Genomic DNA, 15,780 nt, shown 5'->3' with positions numbered 1-15,780 from the left:
GAAGGAATGCAGGGATGTAAGGGATAGTGAGATGGCCTTGGCCTATAATGAGGGATAAAATTATATAAATAACTGGAAAAAGTAAAATAAATAGGGTCTTCGGCTGAGACTCAGAAGAGGGATATAATTATAAATGTTATTCCCTTTCAATGAGCTTATTTAATAAACAAAAGAAATAGATAAAGTAAATTAAATGAACTCTGGAAAAAAATTATACTGGTTGTGCCTTCTTCATACGGACCTGGTATTATCCTGGGGTATTAGGGACCCCGCTGCGTACCGACCTGGTATCATATTGGGGTATTAAGGACCCCGAAACACCGGTGACTATCTTTCATACCAGTAATAGAGCATCCGGGCTATGACGCATACTGTCATACTGTACATATACCGCAGTTCACCAGAGTCCATAACTTAACTGCGAAAAGACCAGTTTTCATTCTTCGCGCATCTCTAGTACGCATCTTTGCCCTGATTGGCGATACTCCCAAACGAAGTGGAAAGCGATTAGCAGAGAGCTCGCTGCGTTCCCCCACCATCTTCCAACCTGCGCGTCGCAGTTATGGACTCTGGTGAACTGCGGTATACATATATTGTTAGGACCTACTGTTTGTCTTACAGAACGTAGATTTACAGTCTTCAGTCTCAGTTATATAATGAGTTCTTTGATAATATGATATTCCCATGACTTCCTTTGCTAGTTTTGTTTTTAATTTTTCACCAGTTCATCTTTAACCAATCACAATACACTTATATTAAACGTGCGTCATACTATATTAGGACCAATCGGAATGCGCCAGCTGGGATTCCGGGTTTTTGACAGAATCCAACGTGTATAAAACGAAGCGTGTATAAGACTGATGTAGTTGCATCAAGTAATTCATTAAAATAATAACTGCATAAGATAAAGGATTCTATATATTTGTGTTACACGTTAATCAACATATTTTTTCCCTGATTACATTATTGGTACAGTGGTATGTAAAGCGTACTCCTATTGCTATTTTTTGTAACCTAGTAAACATAGTAAACGTAAGCATTTTTTAAAGAACAATATGTAAAATACACATGTAATTCGGTGTTAATATCGTGTCTTTTGTTAAAAATATGTTTTTGGTATGACCTTTTAACTTCTATTTTATATAAAATTGCAAATTGGGGCAATTATTAATATTTTATGTTACATTATGTGACATAACTAAAAAAATTATTGTTTTTCAGCAGATTATACATTCAAAATGAATAAATCAATGTTGATAATTTTTTCAATAATTATTGGAATTATATCTGTTACTACAGCTTTAAAAAATGATGAATGTGAAGGTAAATGTTCTTATTTTTTTTTTATTGTTTATTGTTTATCTTTGTGAGTTTTATTAATTTGATGGTATTACAGTATGTATTTCAACTGTGGAGAAATTTGTTAATACCTTAAGTGATGATGTAAAGAAAAATACAAAGAAAATAGAAGCAGCATTTAAAGAATTTTGTAAAGGAACTAAATCCAAGGAGAACAGATTTGTAAGGATCTATTATAATGAAAAAAATATTGAAGGATCATAGTGATACATGTATTAATCTTTAATGATGTTTAATTATTTTGTTTGTAGTGCTATTATTTGGGTGGTTTAGAAGAATCTGCAACAGGTATTTTAGGTGAATTGAGTAAACCCATATCTTGGTCTATGCCTGCAAATAAAGTATGTGAAAAGCTGAAAAAGATGGATGCTCAAATATGTGACTTAAGATTTGGTATATTTATTTTTTATTATTTGTATGTATTTTGGGGGGAGGAGTTGAAAGTATAACAGTATGATTTCTTTCCAGAAAAACAAATTGATGTTAACACTGTAGACCTGAAGAAACTCAAAGTACGTGACTTAAAAAAAATCCTGAGTGAGTGGGATGAAACATGTGAAGGTTGTATAGAAAAGACAGATTTTATTAAGCGAATTGAAGAATTGAAACCTAAATATTCTCATAGTTCAAAATCAGAACTCTGAAAACTGTTCAGTGATGTAGATAAATTATTAGGTTAATATGGCTAAGCTTTTTAATATTATTATTTACGAAACTGAAAATATAATTTATTCATTCTAAGAGATCATTTTATATAATTGTTTAATTGGATTTTTGAAAGTCAGCATAGATACTTAAATTCAGTAAGTAACATTAAATTATATTTCTTTAAATTGTATTATTAAGCAATATCTTAGATATAAATTAGGGATATTAAGTAATGACATTTGTTTGAGAGGAATAACTCCTTTTAGTGTAGCCATGTTAATGCAAGTTAAGTATCATAAAAGGTGCTCCATTTTTATCATACCAGTTTTAGATAAACATAAATCAGTCAAATTTTTCATACTACATGTTACTTTCACGATTTTATTTTCCATTGCTCTTCACCAGCTATTCTGATACAGTGCGTTTATACATGTATGAATCCTATTTATACCAAAATGTGATGTTCAGTATGAACAGATGTATATGTGGTAAATTACTAATAATGTATTGTTACATATATTTATTTTTTTCTTTTTATTATATGTAACACTAACAAAGTAGTAATAGTAACACTATTACTAACTACTTAAAAAAAAAATATTGCTGTATCCCAACATCTTTTATCAGTTGCATATAATGATACAACTTCTTGTTATATCCGTAAAAAGTTTGATTTTATCGACTAATTTAGATAAAATCTGAAGTCTCAACAAATGCTCAGTATTATACACTCGTTAATGATTTAAAACCACTTATACCTTATTCAGAAATTATAATATAATACGCGTATAAGTGTGTAGATTGTCTTTAAGTATACAATTGAAACTCATTATTGACAGAACACCATTTCTTGTATAGTGATATTATTTTGTGAGAATATATTTACCAAATGTAAAATGAAGAAGTCATCAAAGATTTAATAATTATGGCATTTAATAAAAAAATCTGTCAGATAAATTTGCTATGATGATTTATTGTAGATTCTCAAATAGAAATATAGTTATATTAGTAATCTCCCATATTAGATCTTGTCACAAATTGGTGGATCACTCCATTGCCCATTTGCTTGACATGTGATTAGCCCTTGTTTCTTACTACCAGGACATATGTAAGTTAATTGATCTTGATACAAATACGAACGACCACGAACAGTAACACCGGTTGGAAGTTTCGGTTTATTGCATGAAAGTCCTGTGAAAATGAATTGATAGAAAAGATATGGTACAATGTTACATACTATATAACTTACTGGAACATTTGCTAAATGTCCTAGACCATTTTCCATTTGCGAGACATCTCATATTCGGTTGGCCAAACATTAAATATCCAGGCAAACATTTATAAGTGATTGTATCACCAAATGTAAAATTTGCTGTTTCCACAGTATCCTTTAACACTGCATTTGTAAGTTTAGGTGGTTTCCCACATAATACGGCTAAAATACATAATCCACGTTAATTTTCGATGACATGTTAATATGCATATATTTCTTATAAACGACTATCTTACGTTTACATGAGGGAATAGTAGACCAAGTAACATTTGGCAAACAAACAGACATTTCATTGCCTTCAATAATGTAACCCTGACGACATTTGAATGTAACAGTGCTATTAATTATTCTCGAATAATTATTATTAACAATGTATCCATATTCTGGAATCTAATAGTAAATTCAAATTTAGTTTCTTACATGAACATTTTTAATTCAAAGGATAATTCTATATTACTTACTGTTACTGAAGCACACATAAGCTCTTGGCAAATATTATTCAGTTTGTTCTTCAATAAATTTTCAATTGTAGTAGTATTTAACATTGAATTAATTATTGTCCATTCACCATACTCGTTACAAGACCATGTTAAGTTAGAAACAGATTCATCATTCAGTTTAATTTCTATATTGTTTCTACAGCTAAGAATTATTCTTTTCATATAAGTATCGCCCTCTACGAAAAATTCAATGTTTCCATATGACCCACTGTAATAATCTCTGTCAGTCCACTTCATGTTCTGATCATTCCTCAAAATATCTGTATGATTATCTAAATTCAGCCCTTTATAAAAGAGTCCAAAAACTGGATGGTTTAACAGAGGACACTCTTGAGGTTCACAAGATGAAGAACCTGATGACCATTCTGCATTATCCATACAAATTCTAATATCACTATCAATCAATTTATATCCCATGTCGCATTTTATTAGAATTTCTGATCCATTAATAAATTGCTCTTCTAAAATTCTATCCTCTTCAAAGCTATCCTCGCTTTCTTCCGATATGATTTCAAGGTTTGTAACATTAGTTGGTCTTCTCTTGAAAAGCTCAATGGTGTCGTTTTGAGTTCTCAAAAATATTCTGGCATTATTTATGATGCTGGGCCAAGGACATTTCAGAGGAACACAATCAGGAACGAATCCAATCCAGGTACCATTCTCGGCACATCGAAGCTTAAATTCGGTCGATAAATTATAATTACCCCGAAACTTGTATCCCAATTGACAATTATATTCAATAACTTCGTCAAAATGATAATTCCTCTCGAAAGTGTTATTTGTATTTTGTAATATGAAATTTCTGGTGGATGGTTCTTGCAGATTGTTCGAGTTTTCAGTGATCATATAGCCATGTTGGATCCTGTATAAATATTTAAGTATGTTATTGATATAAAATTATATTTTGTTAAATAATCTGTATCGATTACTCTTTTGGAGATGGACATCCGTTAGCCACACAGATTGGTCTATCATGGTCCCATACTCCAGACTCCTGGCACGTCAGAAATTTTTCTCCAATTAAATGAAATCCATCATCACACTTGAATTCAATTTGTTGCCCTACCTATAAATGAAAAATTCTCAAGTATTTGTTTTTAATCTCTTAAATGATAATTAATATCGCACCTGTAGAATAGAGAGATCATCCCTTTCATATTCTTCTATCACATATTCTATGTCACCGTTTTCTGGAGCCAGTAGATTCTTGCACGTTTTTCCTATCGAAAGAAATGATTTAGAAAGTGATTACGATTGATCTTCGAAAAAATTCTAAAATCCTTGTCCTAAATGTAGGATTTTTACCTATGCAAATTGGAGGTAATCCACTCCACCTTCCGTCGGCGGTACAAATTCTACGTGGATTTCCTCGAAGCTCGTACCCAGTTAAGCACGAATAGCGTATTTCATCCCCATATAAGTACGATCTACCGTGCATACGACCTCGTGGAAAATACCCCGGAAATCCACATTTCCTTCCTCGAGTGAAAATAAGAAATACCTACATTAAATGCTGTAGCAATTAAAATAATCGACATGGTAAAATGTTACACCTTCAGGATTCTTATAATTTTGTATTCCTTTTGATATTAAAAAAGAGATCACTGATAGAAGTATGTTCGGGGGTTTTTGCAGTGTATACGTTACAATATTATCAGCTTTTAAAATACTTAGAAAATAATTAGAAAATAATTTTTTAAATTAAGCATAATAATATAAAGTTTCTTGTCTTACTGGTGCAAACAGGTGTGTAATATCCCTCCCACTGTCCTTGCTTAAGACATTTAACTCTCAAAGATCGGTATTCTTTACCATAAAATCGCACCATGTAACCATTGTCGCAATAATAAGTAATTTCCAAAGCATCGTGGCTGACATTTATGTTACCCTTAAATGGCACAACGGGTAAGGGACAGCCACGACAAAATGGACTGCCTAATATCTAAAAATATGAAATTCCAAATGAAAGTTACACGTATCTTTATCTTTTTATTCAATTTAAGAAACGTCTAATTACCGCAACATCACCGTGTATGTGTTCTTGCACCTGTGACCATGCGATTACATTGCCATGGTATTTGTCGCAGGTGTTGAACAAGTGACGCACGTCTGTCGTTTTTAAAACTGTGCTCCAAATATCCAGCAAAGTTAATTTTCCAAGGAAGGATTCTAATTCCGAAAATCCACCCCCCATACGATCTTGTTCTTGACCAATCACGAGGGTTCCACTACCTTTTTTTATTTTCAAAGTAATTAATTTTAAGTCTTTCAAATCAAATGTAACATATTCAGATATTCAAGTGTAAAAATTACAGAAGTCATTATTAATAAGGAGGGAGGAAAAAATTTGTTGTTCTAACAAATGAAATTGAAATTCTGAAGTTAAACAAGGGGAATGCATCGTACCTTGGACTACACTTCCTTTTGCTAAATGAGTTCCATTGTCTCTTAAAAATCCATCAATGAATATATTCCAATAGCCATATTCACTTTCCCAAGTAATGCATATGAAATGCCAGTGACCATCGTTTACCTTAATATCAGTCACTACTTTCTGACCATTGATATATATTACAAGCCTACAAGATTAAGACATGTTGTTTTTCTTTGATCTATAAAAATTTTCCATTTTTTTTTTAGTAAGGAACATTACCCATTATAGTCGGTTAAAGTAAACGCGTTATCGTAATAACTTGTTGCATAGGATAACACTGTACCGTAGTTAAATGTATCCTTTGATTGAAGCCATAAGCATGTTGTTAACTAAAATTTATAATTAAATAATGTAGAATATATGGAAAATAATTTATATACTGAAAAGAATTGATAGTAACATGAATTTCTCTTCAAGTCTTATTTCTTTTATTTTATTTCTAATATTTTTCTAATATTTCTATTCGATTTTTCTAATATTTTTGATATTTATAAAATACTCAAAGTCGAGTAAAAGAAAGAGAACTATTTTCTAAAAATATGCACTTGCATAATTATTTTCAATCTACTTATTAAAATAATAAATTTAAAGCTTTATCATAGTGGCAATATTTTTCAAATACCTCTGAGAGATTCGTCACTGGTCCTTTCATACTAACATAATCCGTCGTTCCAGATTTAATAAACTGTATAACATAATCGGATGACAATTCTGTAAATGAATAGTAAATATTCCAATAGCAATAATAAACAATAAAACTAATAATCAAAATCTGATTTCCATAAGGAATAAAATAAAAGGATAGTTATCAAGACTATACTTTCCAGTTTCACAATGGCGTCCTGTAAATGGAACAGAACATACGCAGGTATAATTGGAGACACCATTAACACATTTTCCATTATTCAAACATGGATCATTTTTACAATGATCAATTCTTATCGTGCAATTTTCTCCAATATATCCATCGATACATTCACACCTGATAAACAGTAAATAATTATTTTATCATGAATAATATACTGCCTTCCATAAAAGTACATTCACCTGTAACTCATTCCTGTTGCGTTTCGTTCTTCTATATTAATACAGTACGAATTTTCGTTACATGGCAACCAATCACAGGGTAGCAAATTGCAATAACGACCAAAAAAGCCGGGTTTGCAAAAACACTGCCAAGTTTCGTTAATATTTTTGCAAGTGGATCCTTCCATGCAAGGCGAAGGATCACAATGGTTCATAGCAATTTCACAAAATTCTCCTAAATAATATATTCTTTTAATACAATCATAAATTCTTTATTAGACTAAAATTTTTCATTAGACTCACGCGATACGAAAAGAGATAAGAAAATATGTATTTGCAGAAATATTTGCAATCATTCCATTATTCATAATATTTATTAAATAATTTGAATACGTACCTTCAAAACCGTGTTTGCATTCGCAAGTGTAATCATTTTCAGTGCTCACACATGTACCGTTGTTTAAACAAGGATTAACAACACACTCATCGATGTATAACTATAAAGAATTGCATTCTTCATTAATATATTTACGATTTTGATTTCGATGAAAAGAAAAGATGATTTTACCTCGCAATTACTTCCTGAATATCCATTTGTACAATCACAATTATAGCAAATTGTACCATTTCCAAAATTTTGCACATTGCATGTTCCTTCGTTTAAACAGGGCGAAGAATCGCATGGATTTCGAAATGTTTCACATTTTGAACCTATGTAATACAAATGTAATATCAATTGATATCAATTAATTATTAATTATTATTTTGGTTCAGTTATTATAATTGGGCCTATGTATAGGTAACTCTATTACCTCTATAAGTATTACAATTATTATAAATTAATAATATCTACTTTAATTGAGAATGTTCAACTCGTACCAATATAATAGTTCAGACATTCACAACTGAAACTATCCTCTTCTTGCGTACATTGTCCACCGTTCAAGCAAGATTCTGTTTCACAGATACCACTTTCAATTTTATAGAATGGCAGACAATCATTGAAATATTTAGTTCCACGATTTTCTGTAGTTGTATTAGGCGGACATGGAAGGCAATGAGTTTGCCCATATTCGGATTGATAGAATCCTATGTCGCACATTAGACAAGGCTCTAAAGCGAAACCTGTATCATAGTAACGTCTTCTTCGTGAATAGTATCCTGGTCTACAAATACCTGGAGAAAATGAAATCTATATGAAATTTGTGGTATTCATTTCTTAATAAAATATGTAAAAATATTATAAATCAAAAAATTAAATTATAAAGTATCCAAATTCTTGGAGTAGTAATTAATTTATTATGGATTTATTGAAATACTTACGTATACAATCTCGTAAAGATTTTGAACGAATCTTTCTTGTAAAAGTGTGTTCTGGACAGCGTTTACATTTTAAGGATCCAGTTGTGTCCTGATATTCACCGAAAGGACACGGTTGACAACGTTTAGTCGATGAATCGAAGAAGGTACCCAAAGGACATTTCACTAAATTTGAAATAAGATTTGCCATAAAATTTCAATGAATTATGATATCAAATGAATATTATAATTTATTGTATTCACCACAAGTATGCTTTTTTAAGACGGTTCCTGGTTCGCAAAGCTCCTGGAAATTCTTGAAAACGAGATGCAAATTCAATGCAAGTCTTGCAATTTCTTCATTCGTTTTATTGTTTAACAAATTCAATTTTCCAGATTGAGACAATGATTCGATCTTCTGTCTCAACTTTTGTACTCCTTCACGCGGATTTTCAAAATTTTCTTCTATTATTTTTCCTACGTTAAATAATTATTTATTAATATCATACGAATAAGTAATTAAGTAATTTTTATCTAGAAGATTTTACCTAAAAATTTGAACTTTATTTCAATTTTCTCCTTTTTTTTCTTCATTTTTGCTTTATTTTTATTATTATCCTTTAATTTAGCATTTCGTTTCTCCTTATTATTGACACCGTTCATTATCATTGTATCAATTTCGTGTAACTCAGTACTAGAAATGTCATAATAATTCAATTCTCTTCGTCTTCTTGTCAAGTTAGAATAAACGTTCCCTCCTGCAGAAAGATTCTCTTCACATTCAGGATCGAAAGTAATGAGATTGCATTCGATGTCATTTCCGCAAATGTCGAGCAATGTTGATCTTAAATCGGCGGTAATATATTGGCTCAACTAAAATAAGATAATAATAGAAAATTTTGTAAAGAAAAGACTAAAGAATTTTTACTATAATTTAACAATAAGATAAAAATGAATTTACTTCGCGAAGCGTTGTTTGATTATCGCATACGACTGAAACATTTCCTTCTAACACGATGCTTCCTTCTTGAGACACTGTTTTAGGAACATTCGATTCTGTGTAACAAAAAAAGGAAGGAAATTTGATTTTTGTGTAGCAAAAATTTCCATTACTATTTTGTATAAATCGAATAAAATAAAACACCTGAGCAATCAGGTATGTAATCTTCTTCGGTCCAACTCGAATTGTTCGTATTACATTTTAACAACAATATATCTTCCACAATCTGATGGTTTGAATCCTCGGTAGCAAATCCAAATCCTTCATCGCAATTTATTACACATTCATTCGTTTCATTTGATAAGTTAGAGCATCTTGAGTAACTGTTTAATACCTTCGGAACTTCGTCACATATGTCTATCAATCATAGAGATAAATGATATATTATAATTTAATAATCACTTCTTAAGAAACCTTGCTACCATATCTTGTGGGATATTCAATTATAGTAGACTCTTGATAACTTGCCGTTCGCTAACTTTCCGCAGAGGTCTATTACCCTCCACATGTACTTTTACTAATACTAATCACGTGTCGTTATGCTTTTTTTTCTAGTGAAGTATTATATATTAATTCTACAACGGGGACATTTGTTAAGTAACCATTTCCCAGAAATTTCTTTCCCTACAATACCATGCGCGGAAAGTTATCAAGAGTCTATTGTAATTCGTACCTTTTATAGTAACGTTCAGTATACAACTCGCGTTATTATCATACATGTCAATAGCGGTGTATACTACTTTTATTAATCCAATAGGAAATGTATTTTCTCCGGGATGATAATTCTGTTCCACCTGCACGGGGCTTTTCGAATTGTCGTAAAAACCAGGTTCATCCCATGTTACATTATATACGCCAATTCCATTATCAGTATAGAGTATGGGAGGATTTATGCAATTCTCGATCATTGGTGGTTCCTTATCTAAAATTATTCCAACAGAAGCGTGTAATTATAATTCTCACTTTTTTTAAAACAAAGGTAGCTGTGAAATCTTGGAAAATATGACTTCATCCTCACATTTTTATATTTTTACAAATGATAAAGTAATTAATAATGGTAAAATAATTACCAAGGACTTTAACTTTAAATTTGCATCTAGCTTTATTGCCAGATGAATCCTGCGACACGTACACCACTGTACGTGTACCAATTTTCACTTTCCATGGAAAATTAATGTACGGTTTACTCCATAACGTAGGTGACTCGTCCACGTTATCGATAGCTGTCGGAGCTGTCCAATTAACGTATGCGTAATTCTTTCCCGGTAGATTCTCTGTGATTATATCAGAGGGGCACGTTATCGAGGGTGGTGTTTTATCTGAAGATGAGAAGAACCATCGATTAAAACAATTCAATTTCATTAATAAATAAACATTATTATACAACCTGCACAACGATTGACGGTTCGACGTTGAGTCCAGATACCAGAACGTCCTCCGCATGTTCTACTTTTTGGTCCTTCAAGCACGAAACCCTTTTTACACGTAATCATGCAGTTCGTTCCGAATGGTACTTTTTCTGGTCCAGAACATGCTTTGGGAGAAATTTGACCATTTGCTATTTGCTTCAATGGTTCACATTTGATTGCTGCGAATATTAAACGAAGAATCTTTATTGAAAGGGTGATTAGGGTATGTCATTTAGATGATTTTAGATTATATGTAACTCTGTTCCAAAGGAAATGAGAAAAAATCGGAGAGGAACATTTTGTACTGTTTTATATTGTATTGTAATAAATTTTACATACGATAAGGGGTAAATGATGGATATACCTTTACAAGTAGCTTTCAATCCATCCCATTGCGCTAATGGTAGACAATTACGAATTTTACTCCCTCGAAGTTGATAACCAATCTCACATTTGAATTGACAACGAGTGTCGATGGGATACGCGGTAGAATTATCTGTGATTCGATGCTGATCTTCTTCAGTTTGACAACGCATTCGACCGTGGGCAGGAACACGAAGCACCGGACAAGTTTTTACTATGAATAAAATTAACGTTACAACTATTGTATCAAACCATAAAATTAACAAGTCTCAAATTTTCTATTATAATAATTTTGTTTGTAATTCATTGATTACTGGAATAGACTTACATAGACATTTTGGTTGATTGCCAGACCAACTACCGTCTTTTCCACAGAGTTGAATACTATCACCTATTAGGTAGAAACCGATTCTGCATCTTATGCCACATGCTGCGTGCACAACGTTGTTACATGCACTAGCTTTCACTAAATATCCATTTTCAGGTATCTTCAGTTTTGGACATGTTATGACTGCAAGCGATCAAAAGAAAAGAATAAGAAAAATTACTTGAATAATTCTAAACTTCACGATAAATGAACGATAAAAGCCATTTTCAGGACGTTGAAGAAATTTTTACATTCGTCGAAACGTTAACAAGAACTCTTTGTTAAACTTATTATAGAATATTTCTTTAAAGGAATAATGGACGCACGCGATTTCAAAGCTCGCGATTTCGTATCCGTTTCCAAAAATTTCACTGAAAGGATGAAAAATGAAAGATGGTCACAAATAAAATGGTTACAGAGATACGAATGGTTATTGGAAGAACAGGCGTATGTATTTCAATTAAATTAATTGAATTGTATAATTTCTTGAAGAAATATTTAATACTGATTGATGAATGATTTTAAAGAAAATTGAATAAAGAATTGGAAGAACTGTGGAAAGAAAAGCAAACAGTGCTTCCTACAGAGGGATTCGTACGAGAGGAGGGAAAGACCTGTTTGCCAGCTCCTATTACTACAAGTGGCGAAGTAATCAAAAGAAATTTGATTATTTAAAATATTATAAACTTTTTAAATTATCATTGCTACATTATAATAATAAGAAATTTACTACATTATAGTAAAATCAACCCCATTTCCCTACTGGGAGGTGTTTAACACCCCATGTATAGAGAAATAAGAACCTTCTATTCTTAGGATAGCAAAGTACAATTAAAATTAGTAATATATTAAAAATTCTTTTGTACGAATTATTGTAGTATGGCTGGCTTGCTTCGAAACCGAAGTTTCAACTAGAAAAATACGGTTCTTATATACCGCAGTATCCAGATCCTCTGAAAGACGTAGTACTCTTAACTGGAAATATTCCTCTACTCGCAGCTGGCAAAGGGTTTATTTTGTAATAAAACGCAGGTGTGAACAATTTACAAATTACCTTCACATTTATGTCCATCTGTAGTGAATCCAGAGTCGCAAACGCAATGTTCCACTGATGTTGCAGGTATCTTAATAGTCACATGATTCGCATCAGGGCATGGTATACACATGGAAGTTGAGTCTCCAGAGATTTCACCGGAAGCATATGTACCATTTGGACAAGCTAAAAAAAAATACACATCTTTTTGCTTTAGTAAAATTTCTAGCGTTAAATATAATAAATATTTATGTCGTTTTCTTTCATTTTAATCTAGTTCACCTAATTCATTTTAAATTAATATAATGTAAACGCTATTTTGTGATATTTTTATGTAATTAAATCATACCAGAATTTTTATGTTTTATTTGTTATCCAACAGTTTAATAAAATGACAAAGATAGATTTTAATAATTATAAAGGAAAAATTGACAGAAACATTTATCGAATTTTGAAAATATATAAAAAGAACAATTCTTTTGTTAAACTTACGCTGACAAGAATCTTTGAAACCGGAACCAAAATATCCAGTGGGACAGATGCAGGAGTAATGACCGGTTGCGGTCCCGCAGGCGCAGGTCGCGGAATTATCGCAGCAATTCCGCTCGTTTCCTACTTCGCTGATATTTCTGCACAAGAGATTGCAATTATCTGGATACGTCACCGGCACGTATTTGCCCGTTTTCAAATCTGTAACAGCGGAAACGAGAGGAATTCATGATAGATAATGCGTTTCAGTTAATCTATCACTGGTTAACGATTGCACCACAATTCATTACCTAGTTTATTCTTAATCAATTATGATTTGTTCTAATTTCTATATAAAATAGGTGTCTAAATTCGTATACCCACCACGGTGTAAAGCTCTTCGAGAAAGAGCCTCGAATTCGGTGAAACTGTCTAAAAAATAGCTGTACGTATATCCGGGATAACTAGCTATATCATGAAGCTCATCTACATTTCCTGTACGTATTCCAAAAGTAAAGATCGTTGCACCTGCATTTTTCAGAAGGTTTGATGCAGGACGAGGATTACCTCCATTGCTGAATCCATCTGTTATTAGAAACACTGCTTTCCTAGCGTTTGGTCGACCCTTCTCGAGAATCCTCTGATAAATTATTCGATCATTCTTTTAAATATTCAAAATTAATATTAATCTGTTGAAAGAAAAACGCTTACAAAGGCTTCTAAAAGAGCACCCTTCGTGTACGTTCCACCACCGGTATAAGTGATATTGTTTAATTGTTTGTTCAATAAATAACACTTATTATCAATCCCACTACTACGAGATATTTGATCGACGTTCCGTCTGATGTTTCTTCTGCCACCAAACGTCACGATCGCGACTCTGGTTACCGATGGTTCCACCGAGAAATCGGATAAAAGGTTTTTCACGAAATTCAGTTCACTTTGGAAATTCTTCAGGCCTACCGACCCCGATGCATCGACGAGGAATACCAATTCAATCTGACAAGAATTATTTAATAAATTAAATATTTCACTTTGAAAAGTTTGAAAAAGAAGGAAATAAATATTTTATCTTCTTCTGTTATAAAATATTACATTTCATTTATAATTTGATAGACAATATTTACGAATTACAAATTAGAAATGAAGCAGCATAAAAATTCTTAATTACCTGATCAGTTTCATTCCTCAAATGATCAATATGAATTTTCAGAAGATGCGACAAGGTGTTAGCTTTATTTTGAAACGTTCTTTGAACGTTCTCCAGGCTCTCATTAAACTCATGTTGATTCACGTGTCTCTTTTCTTTAAAATTAACAATCAACGATGCTGTGTTATTAACTGCACCCACTTCGAAATGAAAATCTTCATTAAATCGAGGAAAGTCATCGAAGAATGCAATTGCAATCAACAAACGAGATAACAGGCCGATCAATATGCATTTTCTCGTGATCGAACCGATCATCTTTGCAATTTACATGCTTCAAAAATTTGATAAATTACACTCTTTCTACGCGAATGATACTTTGAATTTGGTCATGATCTTTTTGCTGATCGCTTTTCGTCTACGTTTGCACATATCATTCGAGTGTCTCTCGATGAACTTTTTCGAATCTGTCAATGATCTACCAACGCGAGTGTATAAATGGAGCTCTCGTCGAGCCACTTATTTCCGGTGGAGCATCGAACGATCAACTGTCGATACTTTGGAGCAAACTGATGTTACTTGTTCGACCGAGGAATCGTGTAAACGAGTGTTCAAGTTGTATTCGAGCTTTGAAAAGTGGAGAACAAGGGACTCTCTGTTTCGTTCTCGTATACCGTGCACACGTGTTCGTTCTCATTGACTCATCTCGACGGATGTTCGATTTATTTAGAAATTTCATCTTTCACTTCCTCGTATGCGTGTCTATAATCTAGGAATCAAAGAATAATTGATGGTTATTAAAAAGGTCATGATTGTGTACCTATGTGAGGGTGGAATCAATGGAGCATCTACAATTATCCAATAAGGGGATAAAAAAAATTGTTTGAATCATGTTAGGACTTTGATAATATTAACTTTAATTTTCTTCATTTTCCAAAAATAGTAAAATATGGAATATTTATAATTGGTGTAACTGACCTACTTAACATATTTTATATTATTTTCATTTTCGATCTGTCTTTAAAATTAATCATTAAGAAGCTCGATAATTCTCGAATAGATTGACGTTAAGAAAACGTAAAGTTACTATGTACTACGTAAGAGCGATAAACTATAACCCGTTTACAGACGATGCTGACACACATCAGACAATACTTCATTTAAAATTAAATTACAGATTCTCAATATTTAAACAAATTTCTTTTTGTAATTAATAAAAGAGTAGAATTATTATCTGCAGGTAGGGGTAGCTCCAGAAACCTTGATGGAAGAAAAATAAATAAAATTTGTTTGCTCTTTATTTATTAACACTTCAATTTTATAGTATTCCAAAAAATGGACATTGAATATCCATTTAGGATCAACAGTACCTAAACAGTGCAGGAGGGTTAACAAAGTCGATAAGAATTTTTAAAATTACTTAAGAATCGATGAGTCTAATATAAAAATTTAAG

At 32.0% G+C, this 15,780-nt stretch overlaps 3 protein-coding genes across 4 annotated transcripts; 2 read left to right on the top strand and 1 right to left on the bottom strand.

Annotated features, from left to right (window-relative positions):
- The first annotated feature begins 789 nt into the window (after window positions 1–789).
- On the top strand, window positions 790–2,964 carry LOC114879900 (mesencephalic astrocyte-derived neurotrophic factor homolog). 2 transcript variants are annotated; one of them, XM_029195296.2, is made up of 5 exons: window positions 790–977; window positions 1,225–1,323; window positions 1,397–1,521; window positions 1,611–1,752; window positions 1,828–2,964. In XM_029195296.2, exons 2-5 carry the CDS (start codon window positions 1,239–1,241, stop codon window positions 2,001–2,003), a joined length of 528 nt encoding a protein of 175 aa, XP_029051129.1. In that variant the 5' UTR covers window positions 790–977; window positions 1,225–1,238; the 3' UTR covers window positions 2,004–2,964. The 2 variants fall into 2 exon arrangements, with proteins under 2 accessions (XP_029051129.1, XP_029051138.1); XM_029195305.2 differs by having other exon boundaries at window positions 1,222–1,323.
- LOC114879846 (sushi, von Willebrand factor type A, EGF and pentraxin domain-containing protein 1-like) lies at window positions 2,961–15,301 on the bottom strand. Its single transcript, XM_029195181.2, has 32 exons — window positions 14,351–15,301; window positions 13,891–14,178; window positions 13,564–13,819; window positions 13,204–13,401; window positions 12,733–12,897; window positions 11,640–11,822; window positions 11,313–11,525; window positions 10,927–11,127; window positions 10,610–10,858; window positions 10,213–10,461; window positions 9,684–9,896; window positions 9,501–9,595; window positions 9,088–9,412; window positions 8,804–9,016; window positions 8,564–8,725; window positions 8,120–8,416; window positions 7,809–7,951; window positions 7,638–7,737; window positions 7,262–7,475; window positions 7,039–7,196; window positions 6,837–6,925; window positions 6,434–6,543; window positions 6,187–6,359; window positions 5,798–6,012; window positions 5,515–5,722; window positions 5,086–5,259; window positions 4,909–5,000; window positions 4,710–4,846; window positions 3,742–4,642; window positions 3,517–3,670; window positions 3,257–3,442; window positions 2,961–3,198 (listed from the first exon to the last, which is right to left on the bottom strand). Exons 1-32 carry the CDS (start codon window positions 14,642–14,644, stop codon window positions 3,029–3,031), a joined length of 6,825 nt encoding a protein of 2,274 aa, XP_029051014.2. The 5' UTR covers window positions 14,645–15,301; the 3' UTR covers window positions 2,961–3,028.
- On the top strand, window positions 11,729–12,886 carry LOC114879917. Its single transcript, XM_029195329.2, has 4 exons — window positions 11,729–12,125; window positions 12,206–12,326; window positions 12,557–12,710; window positions 12,799–12,886. The coding sequence occupies exons 1-3, from the start codon at window positions 11,995–11,997 to the stop codon at window positions 12,698–12,700; spliced, it is 396 nt and encodes a 131-aa protein (XP_029051162.1). The 5' UTR covers window positions 11,729–11,994; the 3' UTR covers window positions 12,701–12,710; window positions 12,799–12,886.
- Window positions 15,302–15,780: the final 479 nt, after the last annotated feature.

Source organism: Osmia bicornis, chromosome 4, assembly GCF_907164935.1.
Source record: "Osmia bicornis bicornis chromosome 4, iOsmBic2.1, whole genome shotgun sequence".
NCBI classification, from domain to species: Eukaryota; Metazoa; Arthropoda; class Insecta; order Hymenoptera; family Megachilidae; genus Osmia; species Osmia bicornis.
The sequence above is the reverse complement of the archived record's forward strand: the minus strand, read 5'-3'. Positions and strand labels throughout refer to the sequence as shown.

Coding starts and splice junctions, on each gene's coding strand:
- LOC114879900 (XM_029195296.2), top strand. CDS start 1,239: ATGAATAAATCAATGTTGATAATTTTTTCAATAATTATTGGAATTATA. Junction 1,324..1,396: donor AAAAAATGATGAATGTGAAG/GTAAATGTTCTT, acceptor ATGGTATTACAG/TATGTATTTCAACTGTGGAG. Junction 1,522..1,610: donor AATCCAAGGAGAACAGATTT/GTAAGGATCTAT, acceptor TTTTGTTTGTAG/TGCTATTATTTGGGTGGTTT.
- LOC114879846 (XM_029195181.2), bottom strand. CDS start 14,644: ATGATCGGTTCGATCACGAGAAAATGCATATTGATCGGCCTGTTATCT. Junction 10,859..10,926: donor AACCGTCAATCGTTGTGCAG/GTTGTATAATAA, acceptor TCTCATCTTCAG/ATAAAACACCACCCTCGATA. Junction 5,260..5,514: donor TTACACACCTGTTTGCACCA/GTAAGACAAGAA, acceptor TTTTCACTCGAG/GAAGGAAATGTGGATTTCCG.
- LOC114879917 (XM_029195329.2), top strand. CDS start 11,995: ATGGACGCACGCGATTTCAAAGCTCGCGATTTCGTATCCGTTTCCAAA. Junction 12,126..12,205: donor TGGTTATTGGAAGAACAGGC/GTATGTATTTCA, acceptor ATGATTTTAAAG/AAAATTGAATAAAGAATTGG. Junction 12,327..12,556: donor CTATTACTACAAGTGGCGAA/GTAATCAAAAGA, acceptor GAATTATTGTAG/TATGGCTGGCTTGCTTCGAA.